Raw genomic sequence first — 27,344 nt, 5'->3', positions numbered from 1 at the left:
CCAACTTTTTAGTTTCATCATTAGGAGAATTCAAGCAAGAATCTTCCAGCGATTTCATTTCCCATGAAAACACTGGCAACCACAACAAAAAGAAGAAACCTATACCATCGTTTAGTAACTTCCTGGGCCAATATGCACTGGGGGTGAGCATCCAGGACTTAATAGTTTGTGCAGCTTCTACCCCCCTAACTCTCTTCCTGTCTCGGTGGGTTTTAGAAAGCATGTAAACATAAGCATGGATTCAACTATTCAATATCCTTATCACTAACAGAGAATTTAGTAGACATCAGTCAACTCTGACATTTAGCAGTTCCCAAAGAAAATGCACACAGCCCCAAGCATCTGCATTAAATTTTAACAGAACTATTTATGATCTTCTCCACTCCGCGAATCTACTAAATGATCGAACATCATGTGATCAAGCTTTCAAAACCCAAAGGATAACTGGAGACAGGTCCCTAGAGAGTCACATGAGAAGCGGTAATGGCTAGTAAACTTTTCCTTCTTATCCACAAGCAAAAATGAAAAGTAGAAGTTACATAACTGCATTTAACCCTACTCTCATGGGTCATGATTAGCATGTTCTCATTTTGAATTTACAGAGTGTCATGTGATCCAGAAACCTCGACTCTCTCATTAACCTTCACCACATGCCTGGGGTCAGATGAAATTTCCACGTCATAGACAGAAACACTGGGCAAAAGGAAATCATGGTGATTGCTAAATGACACAGTTGGTTGGTAAAAGAATCCAGAATGGACCAAATACTTTGCCTCCAGGAAGAAAACAAATATTCCTAAAATTGCTGCTATTATCATTAAAAACAAACAAACAAAACATTCTTTTCCATCACTCCGTTAACAGGCAGAGCAACGCCAAACATTCAACATGCTTTTCTACTGACTGGCCATCTGGATGAAGGCAAGATGGCCTACCACATGGAATTAGGGGGCTCTCAAGCAATCCATCACCTCACAACCAGGTCTGCCTCTCACCACAATGGGCTCCATAGACTTTCTAGGGAGCGGAGTATCACCAGTCTCTCACATTTAAACAGGTGCAAATAATTCACGCAAAAGAAAACTACGTATTGAAAAAATAATTCTTTCATTTGGATTACCATAAATAAGGAAGAAGATAACAGTTAATGGCAACACATTTAATATGAACATGTTTGCCAAAGTCACTAAGAACCTTGCCAACAGAGTCAGCTGTATTTTAAATATCAGTCCATAGGGACCTGCACACCTCACACAAAGGCCGTCCATCTCTGCCAGTTCAAATCCAATAGCAGTTCCTTGGGAGAATGATGGGAAATCTCTTGTCATGAGATTTACAATCACCTATACAAGATCAAAAGGACAGTATTTACTCCAGAATAATGCCCAGAAGGCAAGGAGGAAGGAGGAGAAAAGGAAACTACAAGCAAAATGACAAAGTAGGGAAAGAGAGTAATTATAGAGATTGTGATCAATATCATCAAAAAAACATGTTGAATGGAAAACCAAATTGCTCTACAAACCTTAATTCAAGTCACAATAAAATGGCTTTTAAAAATCTGCCTTTGAAAATCTTGTTTTCAAAGCACAGCACAGTTCTTCTCAGAAACACAGGGTCCCTAATGGCTTGCAGTCAGCTGAATGGCCAATGGTTTTATATCAATGGGCTGTGTCTGTTTTTAAAACTATTAACTAAAAAGACAAAAATCAAAGGGCTGACATCACAAGTACCTTCTGAGGAAGAAACCTGTACTGTAGAAACAAAAGCAAGATCAAGCTTATGAGGCACCATCACAAGCAGGAAACCAAAACCATCAGGGGGACTAAAGAGAAACCCAAGAGTAGACAACACTAAGACTTGCCCACAATGCAAACGAAACACAACAGTGGAAGCACATAAGAGACACAAAAACACCCTACAACAAAGGTTTAAACGTCACTGCACACAGTGACTGCACACGATCACTTAATATTTCATTGCTAAAGCCAAGTCTCCATGAGAACTTTTAAATAAGGAACAATGTGCTGATAGTTGTAGAGGGGCTTCAGGCCTTTTGTTCATAGGGTTGCTATGAGTCATGCTCGACTCGAAGGTAATCAACAACATGGTTACTTGGGTAAGGAGCTGCACTACCCGTCTGCCAGCTGCTCCGAAGAGGAAGACAGGCAATCGACTCGCTCATAATTTACAGCCTCTGAAAACCTGCTGGAAGATCAGCTATGAGTCAGCTCCAACCCAAGAGCACACACCGTCAACAACATGTGGCTGCTCAAGGGAGTGAAGCAGCATAGTCCACAGGGAGTTACACGACTAACACAAAGGTTAAACTGCTTTGGATGTCTGAATTCACCAGAAGCTCCACAGTGGGCAAGCCAACTCAGTGTAAGCTTGCTCATTTATTTATTTATTTATTTTTAATGGCTGTTTATCTACATGATGAGTCAAAGGGAGCAAAGACCTGCTTAACAAAAATGTAAGTGTGCATTAAGTATTTGTTGTTGTTGTTGTTGATGACTGCCGTGGAGCCAAGGTCAACTCATAGCAACTTGATGAACAAAAGACAAAAGACCTAATGCCTTTCCATAGCTATCATTGTTTCTTCATGTTCAAAGAGTTTCTAGAGGCATGTGGTTTAGGAAGTGGATGACACTCCTGCTTCCCAACCTGTTTTGCAACTGGGAGCGCCATCAAACACTGTCCACAATGGGAAACCATTATGGTATTTTTTCCCCCATGGCACAAGGTTCAGCATCAAAGCAAACCCAGGCTACCTCATATAGCACATTGACAAAGAGTGATGTACAAAGTGGAAGAATGTTCGTCCAGTTATCACAGCACTAGTCTCATTTAGCAGTGGTTAAATGTTGTCAAGTCAAATATGACTCAGAGTAAGCTTTGCACAAAAGACCTTAACTCTGTTATAAGAGAGTTTGTTGAGTTTCCAGAGGCATCTTGTTTAGGAACTGGATGCCACTCTTGCTTCCCAACATGAATCTGGAAGCTCATCCAACCATTGTACATAATGGGTAACCATGATGGTATTTGCCACGACTATGGAATAGTGTTCAGCATCAAAGCAACTCCAAGTTGTTCAGTACAGCAAACAGACAAATGATTGCTGTGTCTTTAAAAGAATATTCTTCTAAAAGTAATAAATTATTTATTGCTATTAATTTTTATTAATAAATAACTGAAAATTAAGGATTTAGGGGTGAAAAAAATTAAATGAACACAACAGAATTTCCCATGTTTTTTCCTTGGTGGCCCCAAACAGTTATGTCCATATAGTCAGCAAATATTTGGGGACTTTAGTCTGACTAAGAAATGTGGTGTGATTACATTGTCTTGCTCAGAAAAGCTGCTGCAGAGACTTTGAGAAGGAGTACAGGGTGGCTGATAACCAAACTGTACTTTAAAATGAAAACCGTGGTAGGAAAAACAGCAACTTTACGAATGTAGGGCAGTCAGGGAAGCAATACAATGGGCCCCTCTCTTTCTCACTAAGATGTTTAAAGAACTAATTTATATTCTCTCTTTGCTATCTGTGTGAGTCTGAGATAGGTGGTCATTTTCCATTTGAAGGGATGGGTGACGCAAGAAGCCCTGGGGTTTAAGTTGAAAATCAAAACGCAAGTAAATGGCAGAAGACATGGTTGAAAAATCACATCTCTCAAAACCTTCGCTGCTTATTTCTCAAGATACATGCAGAAGGAAATGTGGACTACAGAGCACAATTGTATTTAACAAAAAGTTTGTCTTTTTATAGGAAGAAAAGACAGTCACAACCTCAACAGATGCTTCACTTCCTGACCCACACCCACCCCCACCTCCAAACTGATAAAATCCTAAAGGAATTTACACATTGGTAGGAAGTGTAGTTCAGTGAGGCTGGAGTTTGGAATAGGAAGGAGAGAAGGAGAAAATAAAGTGACAAGGTGAAAGGCTGCTGTGAATTCAAAGCTCAGGAGACTTGGTCTTTATTTTATTAGGACTAAGAAATATCTTTTTCTTTTTCTAGTTCGTTCTTGTGATTGTTTTTGTCTTATTTTGGAAACTACCTATAAGGAATGAAGTGACATGACTGTGAAGTTAATCTTGTAGCAGTGTCTAAGAAGGAAGAGAACAGTTAGAAAGAGGGAGAAAAGTTAAAGATCTACTGCAACCATCCCTACAGAGATCACGGTTAGAAGCCACAGGGCAATGAGATGGACTGCATGACACAATGGCTGCAACAATGGGCTTAAGCATGGAGGAGACTGTGAGGACAAGCAGGATAGGGCAAGGGTCAGATCTGGTGTTCAAGGGTTGCTATGTGTCATAGATGACTTGAAGGAACTTAACATGGGAAGGGAACTTAACATATAACAACTAGGCTGCGTAACACGGGGGGACATGGAGAGTGGTTAGACGACGGGGAAGGGCAGTGGGAGGAGGGCTTAACTATAATCCCAGGCCTCTGAGCCTGGGTGACTCCCTTCTTAGAGAAGGGAAGACGAAGAGGCCTGGGAGGGGAGGTGAACCATTTTGGAAACAATGCACTTGTGTTGCCGCTGGGCCATTTAACAGGACGCTGAAGGTAGGATGCTAATGTTCTAGACAGTAATAGGCCTGGAAAATCCCCCTACATGAAAGAGTAGTGGGATGTGAAACCTCAAGCAGAAAAAGTGGACGCCAAGTAAAAAAGACTCCTTTGTGGATATGGACTATATACAAACCAATGGCATTCTATCTCACACATTCCACTTAAAAAAAAAAAAAATCCAAAACCTACAGTGGAAAGTTTTCTTAGGTAATCATTAACACACTTCAGTTAACAGAAGACAGAATTTTTAAAAAGGGACCACAGTGTATAAGGAAACTTACAAGAAAAGAGCCTTTTTAAGGCTTTTTTTCTAATACTGGTTTACATACAAAGTTTATATAAAGTTTATAAACATTGTTTTTTGTCCCAGGTTTCTCCCCTTTCCTCTTTTCCCACCCATCCCTCCACCCATCAAATTATGTGACCTTATGATTAAGTCCCCACACCTTGGATCCTCACACTCATTCTACAAATAATGGTCTTATACAGTATTTGTCCTTATGAGACTGAGTTAGTTCACTTAGTATAATGCTCTGCAGTCCCTCCCAAATTAGGTAGTAATTTACAAAACCATTGCTCCTTAGTGCTGCATAGTATTTCATTGTGTGAATGTACCACCATTTCTCAATTACAAGTAAAGAGCCTATATCTCACAAATAACCAAGAAAAGTTTTGGTTTTCATCTTGGCATTCAGTTTTTTAAAAAATGATTATGACTCTTGTGTAAAATTCAAATGAAAGCTATTACAGGGGAGCTTCACTCTGTAAGTTTAAAACCCTTTTGTCTCTGGCCTTCCTGAAGCAAAACTGATAAAAGGAGAAAATGAAATCATCTAAGTTTCACAGTTTCCACACCCCAAACAAACAGCAGAGAGGTGAGATAACCAAAAGGCATGCTGCAAGTAGCTGAGTAATTCCCTAATCTGATTTCTCTGTCCCCTGAGAATTCTCAGACCTTGAGAATGTGGGAGTCTCCCCCTCCTTCTCTTGGGGTCTCTTTTCCTGGGGTGGAAAGCAGCCCCACGGACAGGGCGGGTTGGCAACAGCTTACCTTCTTGGCTCTTTGGGCTATGTCTGGGGTTCTTGTGAGCAGCTTCTCAATCAGGTATTCTCTGTTCTGCAAAACAAATAGCCCAACAGTTCAAAATCAGATAATCAGACACAGGAATCCATAGTGATTTCAAAATAGCAGATTTACTGGGTGTTTTAAGCATGTTACCTTGGCTTTCTGGAAGAATTTGCATTTTAAAAGTTCTGCTGCTGTGGGCCTGAAAGATCAATAATAAATCAGAGTTGAAACAACGACCACTCAATAAACACACCGCCTTGCTGAAACAACTTAATCCTAGAGTATTTTTGGAAGGCCAGTTGAGGAGTAGCTAACCCAGAAACTACAGGCCTCAGAAGCTGGCACCATGTAAAAGAGTGTCAATTTTGCAGTTCATTCCAAACACCCTGACTGCAGAACACATGAATTCCTGCAAGTTAAAGGCCTGGGGAAGGTGTTTCCAGCCTGTGTCCTTATACTTCACTAAGTGAATTTAGTGTGTTTCTACAAGGTGGCAGACTGACATGTCTGTGAGCTAAATTCCTGTATTTATTAAGAAACCCTCAAAGCTGCAGTGTGATCCTATGAGAGATCTACAACCCATCACACATGACAAATCCCTGGGCACAGCATCTACTGCATGGGGTCACAAACGTGTGTGTACAAGCAGTGCCTGCTCACTGAAGAACCCTGCATCAATGAACACTGATCACTATTCTTTAGTAGAAGATAAATGCAACTGTAGTTACTAAAATGCATTACAAACATTACTGGATCCACCTGATTCACTCCCTAACGTGTCTCTCCTACTCACTCACTCACTGCCATCAAGGTGGTACTGACTCCTACACGACCAGCTCACGAAATCCAGCAGATTTTCAGGGGCTGTATATCTCACAAGAGGAGACTGTCTTTACCCGTGGTGTTGCTGGTGGATTAGAATCTCCTGCCTTTATGTTGGTAATGTAATTCCTTACCCATTAGGCCACCAGAAATCCCTACCTTTTATTATACCTCCTACAAACTGAAAGTTTGGTCTAAAGGCTTGATTGGCATAACCAAGCATTTCTGGGCAGAATACTCGTATTCTTTATATTCATTCAGCAACATTTCACAGGCACAAGCTGTTGGGTTATTTCACTATTCAAGATGCTAAATTGAATCACTTGGTCTCCACGGCCCAAATCTCTCTGTGGTAAAGGTAAGTTTTCCCCACTGTGATTACTAAGTTTTCCTATTGGGTAATACTTTATAGGATTTTATCAACATCAAGATTTTTTTTAAAAAAAAAAACAAACCAAATACAACAAACCCTTTTATCTAGTGATTTTAGCTTCTTTGCCTAAATCGTTATTTCAGAAAGGTTTGTAGAATAAGGATTTTTCTATTGCTGCATATGGCTTTTATCCTTAATAACCTTTTTAATGGCCATTCTTTCACAAAGAATAACTGCCTTCATTAGCAGTTCTTTCTAAAAAAGCAGCTGTGGAAACAGGCAGATAAATCCTGAGTTTTGGACAACAGGCCTGATGACTTTAAATAGTCAAGGTCAGCAGAGTGAAGGGGAGATGTGAGTGAGGAAGCAGATCTGACACCTAACCAGCCAAATGCAATACTGGGCCCTTGAATGGAGCCTGGGTTTGGTGGGAAGAGAAGTATGGAGATCTTAAAAAAATACATAGACATAAAAAAAGAGAGATAGAGAGAGACATCATGTGGGATGTGAGAACATGCTAGATAACTTTAGAAAATTATTGTTCATCTTCTTAGGTGCAGAAAAGTGGCATGGCCATGCAAAGAAAACTGTCATTTCTAAAACTGTAAACAAAAATACCAAGTCTGTTACTTTAAAAGAGTTTAAGAAAATAAAAAGTAGTTAACAGACAGCAATGACTAGGGAAGACAGAAGAATTAATGCCTTTGAGCTGTGCTGTTGGAGCAAAGTATTGAATACGGACTGCTAAGAAAACAAACAGGTTCATCCTAGAGAGGGTTAAACCAGGCTGTTTCTTGGAGGCAAGGTTTCTGAAGCTTCGTCTGACATACTCTGAACATATTACAAGGAGGAATCAGTCCTTAGAGAGGGACGTTGTTCTTGGGAGGGTGGAGGGACAGCACAAGAGAGGAAGACCCTCTATGAGATGGATTGATTCAGGTGGATTACTAAGGTAATGGGAGTAGGTGTGTCATAGATAATAAGATTGGCACAGGATAGAGCAGGGTTTAGAGCTAATGTACATAGGGTTGCTATGAGTAGCAGGTGACTCAAAAGCATATAAAAAAAAAACAACAGACACAGCAAATGAAGAAAAGGTTAACAATTGCTGAATCTAAGCAGGAGTATACAAGTGAACATTTTACTGTCTTTTCAACTCTTCTGCATTTTAAAATTTTCATAATTTAAAAAAAAATGGGAGTAAAGAATTACTAAGTATCATTACTTTTTCTCTCAGGGAAGGATTATCAAAGGAAAGATACTATTATGCTAGGGAAAGGTCCAAGTTTCACAGGAGTTCTTAGACTGGAGAAGATTAGAAACCAGTGCATTGGAACCAGAACGTTCCACTGAGATGTTCCTGGGGACTGAATCCAAGCACATAAAAGAATTGGGAAATGCCATTAAGTGCGTCAGTGTCCAAACTGTGTTAGTCTACAGAGACCATACTCTGTATTTTTATGCAGAGAAATTTTCTATTTACATTGTTATTGCTCTTTCCCCAGATTTCAAGTGGAACACTGGTTACAGATACTTGGTAATGAATCCCTAATCCCCACATCCTTGGCAATAAACAACCACTAATTGCTAATTGCTTTGAGTAAACAAAGTTTTAAACAATGGGTGGGCTCTATTTCATATTTTTGTGGGTCCTAGTTATGGATTACCTCCATCAAGTAGGTCCCAATTTAGTACAGGGTCCCAACAAGTAGAGGGATCCTGTAATATGAACTTAAACTGCCTATAATGTTTCTGAGACCATAGCTTTTCACAGATGTCGAATGCTTCCCCTTTCTCCCATGCAGGGACTTGTGGGTTCAAACCAACTTTTCTGTTTGCAACCCACACCTTAACCCACGGTGCCACCAGGATTACACCAAACAGGCACTAACCCATTTACAAACCCACTGCCATTGAGTCGACTCTAACTACCTGCCATCCTCCAGCGTGTTTCAGAGACTATAAATTGCAAGGGGAAGAAACTTCCCATTTTCTCTCGTGAAGCACCTGGTAGATTCAAACCACCAACCTTACAGTTATGTTGGTGAATTCCAACAGGCACCAGAACCTAAAAATAATGCAGCTAGTTTACAAAATTTAATTTCATTATTATTGTAATGTATACTGTTAAATGGAGCAGCAGCAGCTATTGAAGTCTCTGTTCTACTCGCAATCTGTTTTTTCATTTTTCTAATATGTATTTCCTGAGCAGGCATTACTCTACATGTGAGGCATCCTCTAGTGAAAACAACAGGTGTAAATACGCCTTTGCTGACCTACAGCCAAGCAGGTGGGAGCCAGGGTACTGCAAGTTGGGAGGGAACCATAAAAACAGTCAAGGACCTGAACTCGAGCTGGAGTGGAGAGAAAGGAACTACTGGAGAGCACACAGCAGAACCATCAAGGTGCAGCGAGACCAAGGTCTGGGCTCTTGTAGGCCTGCCTCACAACATGAAACAAGATGGGAAACAAAGAAATACAAAATAAATTAATTTTTTTGTTTGTTTTTTGTTTTAAGTCAAAAGAAATCTAAGAGCATCAAAATGAGGAAGGAATTCAAGACCATTGTTTGCCCGAAAGGCTCACTGCATCCAGTTAGTACAATTGCCTCCTAGGTGATCAGTCACTCACTTGTCTCACCCTCCTGCCGGCACACCTTCCACATGGCTTACCCAGCAGGCTCTTTTAAAACAGTCACCTGGTTTTATCTGTGCTAAGCAAGTCTTGAGATAAAACTCAAACTCTTTTGAGCAGGTCCTAGATCCCAACACTTCCAGCCTCATCACACTCTGTGAACCCTGTCTCCAACTACACTGATGTTCATGTTCTCACTATTTCTTGCTCTTTCAAGACAAAGCACACTCCTCTCTTATTGCTTCAAAGAATATTTTTTTCCCAACCAACTGGCACACCCTTGCTCATCAGTTAAGAGCCAATTTAAATGTCACTCTTCCCTGGGAGGATGTCATGCCTTGGAGACACCTCCCCCAGTTCATACACATCACTGCTCCCTACTCTGTGCTCACACACCACCCCCCAACACCTCCATTCTGTAATTATCTGTTCTTCCACAGCACTAAGATACAATCCCTTCTCAAGCGGGGCCAGCATATAGTTCCTTTTAATATTGCCAATGCTGAGAAAATAAAGAAGAAAAGATAAACAAAAGAGTTCAGCATAACTCAAGTCCATAATTCCATAGTATAATTAAATGTAAGAATATATGGAAAAATTCATGCTGTCAGGCATTTGAACAGCACAAATGCGACCACAGTGCTCCTTAGAGGCAAGGATGGAAAAATTATTGTCTTACATACTTTGCCCATGTTGCCAGAAGGTGTCAATCACTGGAAAAAGAAAGACATGACTGGAGAAATCGAAGGTCAGAGAAAGTGAGCAAGAAAGATGACCTGGAGATGGACCAACACGGTGATTCGACACGGGCTTAAGCATGGCTGAGACTGTGAGCACGGTTCATGATAAAGTAAGGTTTCAATCTATTCCTCGTGGGTCACTATGAGTCTTAGTTGACCAGGAGCGCCTAACAACAACCACCACAGCTCCTGGAGCTGGATTTAGTCAGTCACAACAGCTACGTGTGAAATAGAGGGAAATGCTTCAATTAAAATTAGACTCGCACTAGCAAAAAAAGGGAAGGGAAGGGAGATGAGAAGTGTGCGGACAGCAGAAGGTACTGAATATCTCCCTTCCTCCTTGAACCCCTCCCCTTCTCGCTCTGCACAGGAAGTGTAATAGAAGGCTTTCTCTTGCCAGTGTACCACTGAAGTAGAGAGGAGTCTGTGAAAATGCCAAACATACCTTGAGCTACAGGGCTGGGAAAATACTTTCCCTTCCTCAGCAAGGTCATTTCTATGGTAACCAAAAATGTAAAGGGGAACAGCCCTCAGCAGAAAGAACTCCTTTGCCTGCCCTCCCTACACGCAAAGCTTTAACAAACAAAAAACTCGATGGCAGAAGAAATGAGATGACCTAAAGACGCCCTAAACAATCTCATTCCTATCCCATACAAAGCATAACGAATTAGCAGGTCACTGATTCTTTTTGTACTTAAATTAATGGAAGTGCCCACCCTATTTTAATAGGATTCTATAAAAGCTAAACTATCTACATGAGGAAGTATGGAAAAATGGACCTGTAAGGAATAAAGCAAAGGAAGGTGGGAGGACAGTGACAGAAGGTATGAGATAAGCTGACGTGCATGTTGCCAATCTGATTCAGAGTTTTTGTTTGTGTGTGTTTTCATTTTAGTTTGACTTGACACCATAGCAACTACCAGTGTACAGCCAGTGCGTATAATGCTATCAGTGCTGCCTGCCTTCTGCCCGAGTCTTAGAGGAGAAAGAGTTCCACAAATACAGTCATGTCTTAAGTGGCCACTAGTAGATGCAAAGCCATTGGCGGTAATATAAATACAAATACTTTTTCACAAGAAATGCTAAAATGCTACCAGCAACCAAAATAAAGGTGCAGACTTTGAATGATGATGCCATTGAGAAGCCTCTAAAAACAATGCAGTGTGGGCTGCAAGTGGCAACACTCTCGGAAGAAAATCCCTTGAAGGATTCAGTTAATACATATGGATGAACCAAAGCCCACTGAGCCTTAGAATCATTCTCAAAGGATTTGGGATGAATATGATACCAGTGAAGCATTTCTAACAACGTGCATTACTAAATTCTAACAGCTCATTGACCTCGGGCATCTCTGCTTTTCTCACCCCACCTCTCCCTCTGAAAGAACAACCATTCAAGTTGCATACATACATTTCTTACAGATTTAGCTATGCAATATCCACCTCCGTGCTTCCCAAAGAAAATACTGGTGTCTTTTTATAGTTGTTATCAATACAGAGCATAGATTCCCACAAGATCAAGGATGACTTTTTAAAGAAACAGCAAGATGGCCTGCTATGCAAATATAAGCAATTATTTGTCTACTCCAATACAAAGCACAAGTCTGGGATGAGGCAAACAGCTCCAACACCCCAGCTCTCCTTTCTAAAGAAAGCTCCAGGAGCTCTCGAAGTTGCCAGAAGGCACAGCCTCTCTCAGCTAGCCTGGGTTCCTGCGTGGGAGTGAATTTGTCCTGGTCCCTATTCTTCTGTTGATATTTTCTTCATTCATTGCTAAAAAAAGATTCTCAGCAATACCAGGACTTTGGATACATCTAACTGCTTTCAGATTACAAGTAAAAGATCTACATGCAAGAAACAGAAACAGAGAAATCATCCAAAATTTTCCATTCAGTCCTCAGCCCACTTTAATCTGGTTCATGTTGCTGAAACTTTTCTCGGTGGGTGGAAAGCACCTCCAAATTGCCAGGCTTTGTATCTTCCCTCCTGTTTTTCAAGAAGTATCACCCAGTGCATAATCCACAGGCCAGACACTGAGAGATGCCAAGATGAGCAGACAAGCTCTACTAAAAACATCATTTCATGCAGACACATATGACTGTGATAAACAGACAAGGCAAATACTCAAAATACCATATAGAAATAATTTTTTAATAATTTCAGTTGCTAAAGAATAAGGCATGCGGGGCGGGGGGGGGGCGCGCGGGGAGGGAGGTGGAGGCAGGAGGAAATAGCAATCCTATTTACATGCCTAACTCCTTCCACTCTACGCAATCCTATGTCGTAGGTGTCCACAATGCCATTTCATAGATGAAGAAACTGAGTCATGTCGACAGTGATTAAGCAGAGTTGGGATCCTACCTGGATGTATCTTACTCTAAGAAGATGTGGCAACTGAATGAAGTATGAATGACAGGTAGAAGCAGAAACAAGGGAAGAACCCTTGAATAAGATAAGCAAAGACAGAAAGCACTAAAACCACAACTGGTTACTATAAGAACAGCACAGCAATTAAAGGCTTATTTAAAAAAATAAATAAGCCAGCTGCCATTCGTTGAGATGATACCGCCTCATGGTGAACCATGAGTGTCGCATGTGTTTCAAAGGCTGCAACCTTTCAGAGGCGACCATCATGCTTTCTTCCAAGGTGCCTCTGGGTGGATTTGAACCACTCACCTTTACAGACCACCCATTAATTAAGTAGTAAATGAAAACCTTTTCCAATGTTACATTTAATAAAACTTTTGTTTTCAAACTCCTCCCACACATACTCAGCATCCGCATCTCTTAAAAGAAGTCTGTACATCGTTAACGTTGGTGAGCGCCACTGAGTCAGAACCAACGCATAGCAGGTTTTCAGAGGCACAGAATTACATGGGAGGAGACTGCCCATCCTTCTCCCACAGAGCAATGTGAATCTGAATTGTGTGCCTTTTCTATTCGGGGAAATTTCTTACCACTAGGGCCACCAGAGCTCCCTATAGCCCAGGATTATTTTGTGTGAAGAACAACTGCACAATCGGGAAAGCAGATTAGATTACAGGAAAAATATCTAAAAATTCTTAAAACTATTGATATTTTGTGGATAAAAATAATGTTACTAAGAAGGTGCCTTAAAAGAAAGGCTTGTTCAGATCAAAAAATGCAGCAGATGCCTCTTTTCTAGAGGATTTGAGAAGGGGCCCAGGAGAAACCCAATATTTGAACCAATTAATAAGTAAAGCCTGAAAAAACTTTTCAGATCATTAACAAATAAATACAGTTTATTAAATATATTGTGTTTCCATCTACTTTCTTTTTACCATTTACAAATACCTTGAAAAAAAAAATACAAGGTCAGTCCTATCATTAAGTACAACAATCCAGCCCTACTCTATAAAGCGTTTTTAATAAGCAAGAATTTTGTGGCTATGCACACTAACTGCTAAGGAGTAGAGGTCAATTAATTGAAAAATTGACAGAGACATCAATAATAAACCAATGAAAACAACTTTCTTTCATCAAAGCAAACCAATCTCTCAACAATTATTTCTCTCACCAAAACAAACCAAACTCCCTGTTTTTTAGTCGATTCTGACACATACTGACCTTAGACAGAAAAGAACTGTTTCCTACAGTTTCCAAGGCTGTAAATCTTTACAGAAGAGGGCTGTCAAATTTTTCTCCTAAGGAGCAGCTAGCTGGTGGATTCAAACAGCCAACCTTCTGGTTTATAGCTGAATAACCACTGAGCCACTAGGGTTCCTTGACAGGGCTGTTGTTATGTGCCATCAAGCCACCTGCAATTCATAGTGACCCTATGTACAACAGCCCTAAACCCTGTTCAATCTTGTGCCAATCTTATTGTCACTGACACGCCTACCTCCATTACCCCAGTCACTGAATCAATCCATTTCATCGAGGATCTTCCTCTCTTGAGCATGACGTTCCTCTCCAAGAACTGGTCTCTCCTTGGAACATATCCAAAGTATGTCAAACAAAACTTCAGAATCCTTGCCTCCAAAGAGCAGCCTGGTCTTACCCTCTCTAGGATGAACCTGTTTGTTCTACTAGCAATCCATGGTATATTCAATACTCTTCTCCAGCACCATAGCTCAATGGCATCAATTCTCCTATCATCCCTAGTCATTGTTCAGCTCTCTGATGCATAGCAAGCAAACTGCAAAGGCTATGGCCTGGATCAGACTGACATCATAGGGGATCAAATTCTATGTATCTGTTGATGTCAAAAATTTACTCTAGAGATGACACCAAATAGAAGGGGAAGGCAAGCAAAGGCTCAGACAAAATTAAAATCTGAAGGCTTTTTCATCCAATAGAAGAATAAAAACTTCACTATAACGAAAGTCAGTATGATTTAAAAGAGAGGAAAAGCAGCCCTACATGCCAATTAGAAAGAACAACTGAGATGTTTGAGCATAAATAGTCTACACACGTAACAAAGTAATCATTCGTCATATATAATAATCACAAAATATTTTATTATTAAGGTCACTGCTTAACAGCAAACAATCTTTAGACTTAGCTCTAAGAAAAGTAAATAACATGAAAAAGATTTATTTAAGGCAACTTCAGTAAAATTTGAAAGCATGAAAAATAGCAGTTACAAAGAATAAGTAAAATAATGGAATTTTTTTTCTAATATATATAGAGAAAAGGGTAGTCTACTCCATCTGTGTAAGGGTTACTGTGTAAGGGGCAAATGCTTAATCAGTTTCATAGAGAATTCAAGGTTAAAGGCATAGCTTTGAAAGCAAGATCCTTCACTGAAAAAAGAAAGTTCCAGAAGAGAAAGAAGTCAGTCATCAAATACAAATGTCAAAGTTTTAAAACACAATTATTAAATGAAATCCTTGGATGGATGAGGCTAGAGGATCACTGCCCAGGGGCCTCCCCAGGTCTCTATGTGATGACAACAGTATGTCAGAACTACCTTACCACACACACAGCCAAGCCCATGTAAGGAACACATCCAGGTGAGGTATGATTCACATCATTAACATTCTTTTAAGTGATAAAGGACACTGGGCTCTATTATCACTATCCAGGGTATTTCAAAGTCAACAGAAAAAGAGGAGAAAGAACTCTGAAGGCAGACATATCAGTGCGGTGGGCACTAAAATGAATATAAAGTCATTTGCTTCTGTTTATATGATCAATTTTTCCAAAGTAAAAAAAAAAGGCCCTTAATCTTCTTTGCTGACAATCTTTTAAACAGTACAAACAACTTGTTCTGCAACTAAAAGGAAGCTCATGCAAAATTCAAAAGCTCTGCCTGGTTTAGACTGGAGCAAGCAGGATATTCAAATCCTGAGAGGTCAGCTCAACCTACACAGTGCAGAGTATTAGCTCAGCCTCTGAACGTGGCACTGCCAATTTCTTTTGATTTCTGTTTTACTTAATTTCCTTTGATGACAGCCCACACCTAATAAGCGCAGTGAATCCTATTAACACCAAAAACTTTCCTCTGCCTCCCCCAGTCCTCCAACTCACGCCTCTTCTTCTTTGACTCACACTGTCTTCCACTAACAGGATGAAAATCTAGGGGCCAGCCCAGGGTTTCCCTTGAGACTAGAAGTACCTCTGAGATGTCCTTACATAGCCTTTCTCCCCTCCACAAACAAAGCTTTGTCAGGACTCAAACCAGGCTATTTGCTCATGCACTCAGGTTCACATACCTTTTGGAAGGATCTTTCTGAAGACAGAGTGAAAGTAATTTTCTAAAGGACTTGCCGTACTTTTTCATCATTTCCTTATCCTCTATCCCCGTTTCTAAGGTGGGTGGGTCATTTTGCAGAGTCAACATTAACACCTGCAACAACAAACAGACGTGAAGACAGTGTAAGTGAAGCTACAGTCTAGTTTTCCATTTTTTACAATAGTATCAAAGAGCACCTCTGGTTAGGAGAAAATTTTCCTTTCCTTAATTTTCATGTTCCTTAATTACATATTGACAGTATTCATCTTCCTCTGCAAATGGGTTTATGTACCCTTTAGCCTTTTTTATTTTTCTAATTCCATTGACAAGACTTGCAAAATCCGTTCTGTGTGTTAAGAATGCATCTCTCAAAGGGATTGGGACAGAGCTTCCTGGGAACTGGCTCTCACACGGTCCCCAGGAGTACACAGCTCCAGACTCAAGTGTTATGAAGACTGGGCCTCAGCGTTACAAAGGTTGGAAGCGAAGGCCGGAGCAGCAGTGAGCGCTCATGTCTGCAGGTCATTCTTAAGTCAGAAATTGCCTGTATTCATGGCTTCTACGACACCTAGCCAACTCTAAAAATAAATCTACAGCATCCCAGGAGGTAATTTGATTTCCTTCTTTATTTTTTTTTCTTATTTTGGTAAATTAAAAAACATGCAGAAAGAAACTAAAAAAGCTTGGCTATAATTTGAGACAGCAAGACACTGAACGACCATGGGATACAACTGAGATGCAAAAGATTGTAATCAGGCCAAAGGGCTCTGCTCAGGATAAATAAAATCAAAATACAACTTCAAATCAAAAAAAGGAAAATTCCAGTCATTCACATGAGCATCTGCTTATTTAAAAAAAAAAAGTAAAATTTGCAGCAAACCACTGACCTATGTAATGAGTAAACCTCATTAATGCATAAATCAGTCTTAATTTATGCAAATGCTATGCATGCCAAGATGCTTTTCAAATACTTCCGGATGTGTGAACAGATGAAGGATTGAAGTGATAGTTCATTGTCAGTGGAGGATGATGACAAACAGAAGAGGACAGGGGCACTGAGAACACAGAAAGGGGGTCCCTGGAGCTCTAGATGGGGTGGTGGTTGTTGCTGATTGCCTTCAAGTTGAGCACAACTGATAGCAACCCTATGAACAACAGTCCTGAAGCCCCTCTACAACTATCTACATTTATCAAAGTTCATAGAATTTCTGGAGGCAAGTTGTTTAGGAAGTGGATGCCACTGTTATTCTGTGCTGTCATGTTGCATGTTTGAACCCAGGTCTCGATTCAGGTGGGAAACAGAGAGGTGAGGAAAGAAAGAAAGAAAATGAGGAATCAGAAGAAGAATCCAGAAAAACTATCATCACTGTTCATGTACTGTCGAGTGAAAATCCACTCATAGCTGACCCTCCAGAGTTTTCAGAGGCGGTTAATCACATGGAAGGAGACCGCTCACCTTTCTCCCATGGTGGATGCAAACTGCCTGCCTTAGGGTTGGCAGTGTAAGATGGAAGGAAAAGTCCTCAGAGGTGCTTTAGTGCTTTTGTCCCCCCAGAAGTTAATTTTAACATCAACTTGAGATTTTCAAGTCGTAAAATCATGAAGAAGTGGATAAACAGATTATTTTAAGGTATTGTGGTTATTAGGTGCCAAAGGAAGACAGAGTACAATCTTACTCTGTTAAATATTTGTTAAATATATTTAAGTATGTTGCTAATGTCACTGTTCATTATCACCAAATTGGCTATGACATCTAGTGACCCAAGGAACAGATCCGAACTTTGTCCTATCCTGTGACATTATCACTATTTCTGATCAATGCAGTATATACTAAATGTTTAAATAGCATGTATGTGTATACATATACAGAAGAAAGAGGAAATGAACTACAATATCTTAGGAGGTATTGTTACTCAGTTGATGGAATCTGTGATAATCATTTCTTTCTTGAAAGTTACTTGTACTCCCAAATTTTCCATAAGAATATGTTGTTGTTGTTGTTGTTGTTGTTGTTGTGTACTGTAGTGCTGAAAGTGACCCACAGATAACCCTCCAGCAGCAGGTTTTCAGAGGCAGTTAATCTCATGGGAAGAGACTGCCCATCCTCCCGTAGAGCAGGTGGTGACCTCAAATTGTGTGCCTTTGGGATTGCAATGCAGCTTCTTGCCACTAGGCCACAAGTGCCCTCAAGAATGTATTTTATTATTATTATTCTATAATTACATATTATATTATTATTATATAATAATAAAACTAACTTTTATTTTCAGCTTTTTACAAATAATCCTTCAATGTTTTTAATAATATTTGTCTAGGAAAAAGTTGAAATAACTATAGATTACCTATAAAATATTTGAACAATTTCACTTAACATTATCATCCTCCAAACAAAATCCAATTAGGTTAATCAGCCCTAGCACCACCATCTCAGAACTAGGAGAAAGAATTGTGAAAATAGAATAAAAGAACAATAATTTGCAAACAGAATCCAAAGCCTATTCCATTTCTAAGAAATACTGTGCTTCACAATATACAATGAGAGCAGGGCTAAAATATTATAGACTATTACCAAAAACCCCCTGACTTTTCAGGAAATCCCTCTGCAAAGGCATTATCATCATGATCTATTTTTAGTCTTTCTTTGGGGAAGTGCAGATATTCTGCTATCTAAAAGAGTAATGGCCAGCATTTGTCACAGTGATCAACCTTCATCAACCAATCTGATCACATTATTTTCTCAGCTCTGTGCAAAGAATGTAAAATAATCTTCAAAGATGAGAAATGCAGTACTTTTGTTCTACTCTATCCACAGGAAAAAACATTGCATAGCATAAACTTTGCTGTACACCTCCATTAATTCTACTCAGGTCTATGAGAAAAATTACTGTATTTAAAAGAATCAAGGAACAGATTTCCTTTAACTCATATTTCAAACCAGACATATTATTTCCAAGAGTAATTACTTTCATGGGAGGATATTTGTGATAAGGCGCTGCTCCTGTTGCTAATTCGATGGCAGTAATTCCAAAACTCCACATGTCAGCCTTGAAGTCATAGCCTCTCACCTAAGAAAGGAACCAAGAAAAAAACCCCAAATTATATAGCAGGCATGTTACAAATGACAAAGTCTGTATTACGATGTGTATTCCCATTACGATGTGTATTCCCACCTTTCATCACTCATTCACTCTCCCATTCACTGCCATCAAGTGGAAACCAACTCATAGCTGACCCTCCGGCAGGTTTTGGGGAGACTGTTAATGGCCTGGGAGGAGACTGCCCATCTGCCTCCAGTAGTGGTGGTGAGTCCAAACCCTCCGAGAGGTGCCGCCTTTGGTTTCAGTATAACTCCCTACCGACTAGGCCACCAGAGCTCCCTACAACTTTCACACTAGGTGGTTAGGTCCTAGTGAACAAGAATGAAATCTTAATTATATGATACATTTTACCAAAAAGATTCTACTGCTATACTTTGACAATCAAAACATCATGAGTTTTTTTTTTTACCTGTTCCATGACTTCAGGAGCCATCCAACATGGGGTGCCAACAAAAGTTTTCCTTACTTTATTTCGGGTAACATCACCCCCTGTGGCTAAGAATGCACTTACCCCAAAATCTGAAAGGGAAAAAAAATGAAAATAAGAAAACACATGTAATTCACTCTCGATTTATGTTAGACATTTCTGCTTAGAAATATTACAAGTATTAACTTTCTTAATATGTCCCTAAAGTGCTAATGAATTTTTCTAAAGGTGTTCATGAAACTTCTTCAGGTCCACCAAAGGCAGCCCTACCTTCTGCCATGCTCACATTTCAGAGAATACCAGCACTAGTAATGGATCAGCCAGCCAGCCCATCAGAGCAAAAGCTCAGCACATCACACTATAAAGACTTTCTGGGGTGGAGGGTGGGGGATTCCACAATCTTAACTGGTTATAAAGGATTACAATATCAATGAAAATATAAATGCATTCTGACAGAGCGACATAAACATGTTCTCAAAGCCCTAAACAGAATCTAGGATAGCTTTTCGCTAATATTTATTTTAGAAAACTATTTACAAGAATACCAAAGGTGGCTGTAAAATTAGCACCACTCTGTGTGTGGTGTAGTTTCTCCCCTCCCTTTTAAAATGATGAATATTTTCTAACCTCCATAATTCTCGGGCATCAGTTCTGAGAGCAGGTTTTGTTCATTTTAATAAAGAATGAATAACACTCATCTTTCATATTCAAATGCCCTTGCCTCAATATCACTCTCATAAACCTTAGCCAATATCCAAATGGCAACACCACAAATCCAGCTGCATGAAGCAAACATGTCCAGGTCTGTCCACACAGAGCAACCAACACAAAGGAAAAGTTCAGTCTGCAAAGACCATTGTTTTTTTCAAAGTTTGCATTCAGGATAATTTTTATAAGCACATATTAAATGGTTTATAAACTGAGATACTACTCTTTTTAAATATCTACAAAACACTAGCAGTTCTTCCAGAAAGAAGGTGAATTAATTAATTAGGCATACTCTATAGACACCCATGCATACATGCAAATGTGTATCTTTGTATTTAACAATGACCCTGTCAGCATTCATGCATGCACTTCTGCTTAGCATTTTACATGAAATATAAATGAATAAATTAAAAGGCTGGCTAGGATTAGTATAGATTAACCTACAAGAACTCACTCGCTGGTGAGCTACTGGATAGTACCCGAAAAGGATAAGCAGCAACTCAAAACACCCCGGCACACCACACAGTGTTAACACCCTCCAGCCTACTCTCATAATTCTCTGCTTTGCTAGTTTCCTTTGTTGATTGTCAGGATGACAGCAATTACCAGTGAATAATGTCAAGTACAAACCAAGGTCAAAATGTATTAGGTTTTGCTTTAGGCCTATAATGCTATGTATTTTTGTGACTTAATAGCATTGTAGCCAGTTCTCTGTGCTGAAATACATTCATGTTTCATTTTATTTACATTTAAATTTACCCAATTCCCAAGAGCATTTCAACTACAAGCAAAAGGAATAAAATTGACAAATGAAGTCTTTGTCCCGACTGCTATTTCCAACTGGTCTTGCTCAATATTGATATTGAGCAAAAGTGTTATTTTAAAAATGACCACATAATTTAATTTGCATATGTGTAGTTCACTCTCAAACTCTTTGAATGATTATATTATGGTCCGAAATCTAAACCCTTGTGAAAAGAAATCTCTGGAACCAATTAGCTGATTCCCATGGGTAAGGGAGATACAATTTATTCTCTTATGGAAGAATAAAAGGAAGTGAATTATTTATAATCAACCACCATATTTGAATAGAGGGGAAACATTACATTTTTTTTAAAATTCAAATTTCAATTTAATTTCTATCTGTAAATAAATCCAACACTTATTTTTTAGAATAATAATTTTGTTAATAAGATAATATAGGCTAAATATGCATCATCCGTACTGAACATATTGTGGAAAATGGTCTTAAATAACAGATTCTTGCATATGTGGTTGAAGCACCCCTACTACATCCCAAAGTTTGTTCCTAAAAGATATAATACAGATAAAATTCCATACATGCCTCCGGAAACTCTATGAACTTTGAAAAATGTCGATAGTTGTAGAGGGGCTTCAGGCCTTTTGTTTATAGGGTTGCTATGAGTCGTGCTCAACTTGAAGGCAATCAACAACAACAACTTTTCAATTTATTTTCACAAGAGAAAACAGGCAATCTCTTTCCTTACAGCCTCTGAAAATCCTCTGAAGGGTCAGCAGCTATGAGTCGATTCTGACTAGACAGCAATGAGTTCAAGGGCTTTTTGAAACGTAAATTCCTTCTAAATATTATTTGCTTATGTTAGATATTTTTAAAGCTGTAGAAATAGCCAAAAGATTAATAGCAGCAATTCATAGGGACAACACCCCTCAATATATCTTCCATAACTCATGTATTGATTCATTGCTTCCACTTAGACCATAAACATTTTTAAAACTCAGAACAAAACTTCTGAAAGCAGAAAAATACCAATCCTAACTAACATTTATTCACCCCGAAGATTATGGAATAAATATTCAATTTGCCCCTAAGTATGGCTAATGTGTATACAGAAAGATTTATGTGCACTGAAAAACAGAACATTTTGACCACAAGTACAACGTGTGCTTGTGTAACTAGGAAAATTGGTATATTCTGTTGAGACAGGTTTCATATGGCAGTGAGAACCAGGTGGCAGTAAGGGGACAGTATAAAGCGTCCTTGTTTCTGAAGGGATACATCTATATAGCCAAAGGGCACTGAGCCAGAAACACTTGGATCAGAAACCAAAGACATTTCTCGGGCAATACAGAATCAAAAAAACTACACATAAAGTTAACCAGTCCATCTCCCTGTCTCCCAGAATAACCACATCTAAAACCAAAGAGAATGCTGTCATCCAAGGAACTAAAAGGCTCTAACATCTGAATTCATCCACTTCTCTCACCGCTGCCACCTCCATTTAAGCCACCATGATTTCTTGCCAAGATTCCTGTGGCAGGAACACCCTCCTCCCTGGCTTTCCCCAGATCCATCCTCCAGGCACCAGACCTTCCACGAACAGAGGCTTTCTCCTTAAAAGTCATTAATGGCTCCTGCCCTTCACACCGACGTCTAATACCTCAGCCTAACACACAAATCAGAACCCCCTTTCCCCTCCTTGCTCATCTCTGCTTTCAAATCCAGACTCAGTGATCCAGCTCAACAATACCACTACTACCCACAGTGACAGCACACGACGGAATAAAACACATGGCAATCATGTGTCAGTCACACAACTGACTGTACACCTGACTCCTAGGATCCACAGGTTTACTTGGCTTTTTTGGTTGGTTTTTGGTTTGATTTTTGGTTCTTGGGGTTGGTTTTTTTTCCCCTTCAGACATAGATCACCAGACTTTTCTTCTTTGTACATCAAGTCTGAAACTTGTTTTGTATCAAAGCACCACACACCTCCAAGACAGACTAGTGGCAGGACAGTGACTGGGAATTGGACAAATTGGTCCTGCACAAAAGGTGAGAGTTCTATCACTGAAAGCTAAAACCAGAATCAAACTTGCTGCCATCAAGTCATTTCTGACTTACGGCAACTTATGTGTTAAAGATCACAACTCTCCCATGGTGTTTTCTTGGTTGCAATTTCTACAAACATTCGTCCCCAAGGTGTTTCTACGATGGATGGCACCACTGGGTGAGGTGGAGCTGCCAACCTTTGGCTTAGTGGTTAAGAATGAACTCTGCACCACTCAGGAACCACCCCACCACCCCAAGTACTTACTGTTTACTCTTGGAATCCATCACCATTTGTGCTCTCACCATATTTGCATTTGCACATGGTGCTACTTTGTCATTCAGGCTGATCATCCCAGGCCTTCCCCTCCTCATCAATAAGAGCTCAGCACTCAGAGCTGTGTATGGGCTTCACCTCACTTTGCTTCTCCAGGCCCCTCATAGCCAGATCATCACCTTCACTGACTTGCATGAGAGGAGGTATGGATGCACTATGCTTTCGCTTCAATGTGTAATGCCAGCCTTGGAATACTCGCTCGATGAGCCAAGGGCCATGTCTCAGCACCCATCCTCCCTGGCCCTGGGCCGGGCATGCAGATACAGTATCCAGTTATCTCAGCATCTCTGTGTCAATCACTATTATACATGCTGAGGACACAGCAGTGAACAAAACACAAAGAAATCCTTGTCCTGTGTGATTTCCATTGTAGAGAAAAAGAATCATAATCAAAAACTGAGTTTGATGGCGATTCACGTCATGGAGGAAAAATAAAGGGAGGAGGAGGGCACAGGAGGATGGTTTGGAGTAATACAATGCTAAATTGTGGTTAGGGACACGTTTATCAACAGGACTTGAAGAGGAAAGAGCAGGTCAGACCAGCAACTAAGCAGAACAAATCACAAGTGCAAAGGCATCAAGTATGCACTGTGACTGGAGAAAAGTGTGGGGTGGTGAACGCAGGGGGAGGGTAAGAGGGAAGGGAGTGCGGCACCCATGGCCAGGGCCTTTCAGGTAAGCTCTGTGGTGTTCACGCAAAGGTAGAAAGCCGGAGAAGGGCTTTTTGAGCATGGGGCTTTCAGGACCTGACTGTAGTGCTATAGAAGTCAAGGACACACACACACACACACACACACACACACACACCACTTAAGAGAGTACTACAATAATAATCTGATGGTAGAGGTGGAGGTGGGATAAGAAAACAATCTGATATTTTGATGGCAAAGCTAATATGATGTGCTGAAGAACTGGATATAGAAGAATCAAAAGAGAAATAAGAATGACTTGACACTTTTAGCTTAGGTCACCGGGAGATGCAGCTGGCATTAGCAACAAGGTGGAGGGAGTGCATGGGGAAATATGAGTCAGATTCTTAAGGTCATGGGGTTCTGGGGTTTTTAGTGGAATCCTAGAATAGACAATTTGTATGCATGCATGAGAGAATATCAATTTGAGGGACACTGCAAATAAAGTATTTAACCCCTATTTCCTGAATACATTCATGAAAAGTCTGACTAAATTCTCTACACTCATAGGCAGGGCCACATGATTTGCACACTCAGTTCAAAGTGAAAATGTGAGTTTCCTTATTTAAAAAAATGACTAAGAATTCTATGATGCATATCAGAGCATTAAATCATCTAAATATCAGCCCCTGGCAAGGCTAGATACCCAGGCCTCCTGTCCCATAGGATTTAAAGATGGAGAAAGAGTTGTGATGGGAAGAAATGCTTCTCTGAAATTAAAATGAGTCCCCTCACTAAGAGACAAAGGTAAAAGAAAAATCCCAAGTGTGGCTTCTGGTTTGTTTTCTTTGATCCTGTCTGCTAAGAGTCTTTATATATCATGAGTAATTAATCTGTTTCAGTCTCTAGTCTTGAAGGGTTGGACCATTAGCAGATGGCATTCTGTATGTCTTTACTGAAAGAAAGAAACATCTCTGGCATTCTGTCTTAGAGTTTTTCTATAGTCTTCTTTGAATTATCATTAGATCCCACATGTTCAGAGCAAAACTGCCCTAGAGTGTTTTCAAGCCCGCGACTGTTTAGAAGCAAATTACCAGCCCCTGCCTTCTGAAGCTTCGCTGAGTAGGTCTGAACCTCTACTTTCCTGGATACTAAGGAAGTACTTAACCACATATACTAACAAAGAATTCCTTCTCTGAGTTACTGTAAGGTTAGTATGATATATACCCATGACTTTTACTCTCTATTAAAAAAAACTTTGCCTTATTTTTGACATTTTGTGAATGCAATCCTTGAAGAGAATCTATGGGGCTTGGGAATATATGTATCTGATTTGGAGATTGGATGGACTCACCAGAAGATACCACATGTACTACAACCATAGGCAGGTAGATGATGATGGCGTGGCTCTAAAAATGTACTTTCTCCCTCTGTGTCACTTCCTTCATTAGGCTTCTTGTTGAGTTCCATTTTATGAAACTTTCATATTTTAACACTCTCTTACTTCTTCTCACTAAGTCTAAATATTCTTGACAATAACAGTTACAAGTAACAAGAAGCTACTGATCTCAATTAATAATGTTTATTGAGTCGAGAGGTTAAGCATTAACATATGTAACGTGGTAGCTATGAAATATGAGAAAGCTATGTCTCCTGACCTCCAGGATATTACAATGTAGGAAGGAAAAGGTATGAAACAATGAGGAGAAACACATGTCAGTTCAAATACCAGGTTCTCTGTGTAGAGGCAGAGGAACTAGGACCATAATTAGTGGTCATGAAAGTGAGCCTTGAACCTGCACTTGAAGACCAGGTTCAGATTTGCATTAGCAAATGGCATTCCAGACAAAGAGCTAGCATGAGCAAAGCACAAGTGTTGGCCCAAGAAGAAAGACTGTCTGACAGCTGCAAGGGTCAAAAGTCAAACACCTACAGAGGTCATGCAGGAATGCAAAGAAGGAAGAAGGCCCTGAATTCTAATAGCACCAGCTCAGTGCCTAAGGGGAACAGATGAGTGCTGGGAGACACGAGGGCCTTCTGGTCACCATGCTGAGCCAGGAGGTCGGCTCTCCATGTCCTTTCACTCTTGTTCTCCGGGCGGCTGGGAGGCTGCTCCCAGCTGGGCAAGAGAACAGCTAGAAAAGATGCGGACTTAGTATTGCCAGATCTCCAAAATCTCCAGAGAAGCCAAAGATCTAGATCTTTATATGAAAGCATGCTCTCTACACCTCTCCCTCTCTCTCTCTCCCCCCCCCCCCCTCTCTCTCTCTCTCTCTCTCTCTCTCTTTTTTCCTAGCAATAAACCTCATTTTAAAGCAGAAGGGGATGAGAGGAAGCTGAAAAGATGAAATAAGGCAACCTCATTGGTGTAATTTAGTCTGCAAGCCGCTAGTCTGTCAACTGTTTTATTACAATCTCTAACTTACATAAAAGACCTCATCATATACATAGATGTTTGTGATTTAGCTAATATTTAGTTTGTGGTCAGCTAGCATTCGATCCAAGAATGCTTGGTGCTGGGAGAATACTGGTAGACTTTGACTCAGGATGTCAGAGGCAGCTGTTGGAAATACTTCTGCTATCTGTATCTAAATATGGCTAAGTATAAGACAGTCAAATAGCCAACGAGATTAACATTAAGGAAAAATGTGACCTGTTAATAGGCATGATGCATAATTATATTATGTTAGAAATTATATTTCTCTGGTGAAAATAAAACTATTTAGCATATAAGGTATGGACTAAAATATTTTAGATACATCCTTGCAATAAACAAATGAAAAGAGCCAGATTCAAAATGCAGGCTAAATCGCTACATAGTTTCATGTCTAATACATTTCTGAACAGCAGACTGATAAAACTGCATCTAGAAGCAAAGGATATTTGCATCACTTTTGTTTGTCACATACAAAGATAGAGAACAGAAATTTCCTTGGGCATATAAAATAATGGAATGGCAAAGCACTTAACTGCGTCCATACAAAATCAACACATAGTCCAAGAGGTAGTGATTCTAACAGAACAAAAGGATAATGCATGGCTTAAAATCTGGAAAGGTCTGAGTCTGACCCATAGTGATTCATTAGACTTATTTAGTCTGCGTTCTAAGCAAATAATCCAAGAAGCTGGGCTATATAAAGAAAAGTGTGGCATCAAGATTGGATGAAGATGCACTAACAACCTTGATATACAGATAATACAGTTTTGCTTATGTAAAGTGAAGAAGACTTAAAAAAAAGTGAAGAAGACTTGAAACATTAACTGGTCAAGATACATACTGATGGCACACTTGAGTATAGATTCCATCATACATTAACAACAACAACAAAAAATCCTCCCAATTGGACCAACAAGCAACATCATAATAGGGAAAATGTGTAAATTGAAACTGTCAATTATTTCCTATTACTTGGATACAA

General features: G+C 39.8%; 1 protein-coding gene across 1 annotated transcript in view; it reads right to left on the bottom strand.

Annotated features, from left to right (window-relative positions):
- The window catches only part of STK39 (serine threonine kinase 39), a 431,767-nt gene that overhangs the window by 240,076 nt on the left and 164,347 nt on the right, over window positions 1-27,344 (bottom strand). Inside the window, exons 6-10 of the mRNA XM_006879325.1 lie at window positions 19,425-19,534; window positions 18,881-18,982; window positions 15,898-16,031; window positions 5,802-5,850; window positions 5,634-5,699 (exon numbers count right to left, since the gene is read on the bottom strand). Coding sequence (XP_006879387.1) covers window positions 5,634-5,699; window positions 5,802-5,850; window positions 15,898-16,031; window positions 18,881-18,982; window positions 19,425-19,534 — 461 coding nt within the window. The remainder of the gene's footprint in view (window positions 1-5,633; window positions 5,700-5,801; window positions 5,851-15,897; window positions 16,032-18,880; window positions 18,983-19,424; window positions 19,535-27,344) is intronic.

The sequence above is a fragment of the Elephantulus edwardii genome, unplaced genomic scaffold, assembly GCF_000299155.1.
Source record: "Elephantulus edwardii isolate Elephantulus edwardi_28Jun2011 unplaced genomic scaffold, EleEdw1.0 scaffold00003, whole genome shotgun sequence".
In the NCBI taxonomy this organism is placed as follows: domain Eukaryota; kingdom Metazoa; phylum Chordata; class Mammalia; order Macroscelidea; family Macroscelididae; genus Elephantulus; species Elephantulus edwardii.
The sequence above is the reverse complement of the archived record's forward strand: the minus strand, read 5'-3'. Positions and strand labels throughout refer to the sequence as shown.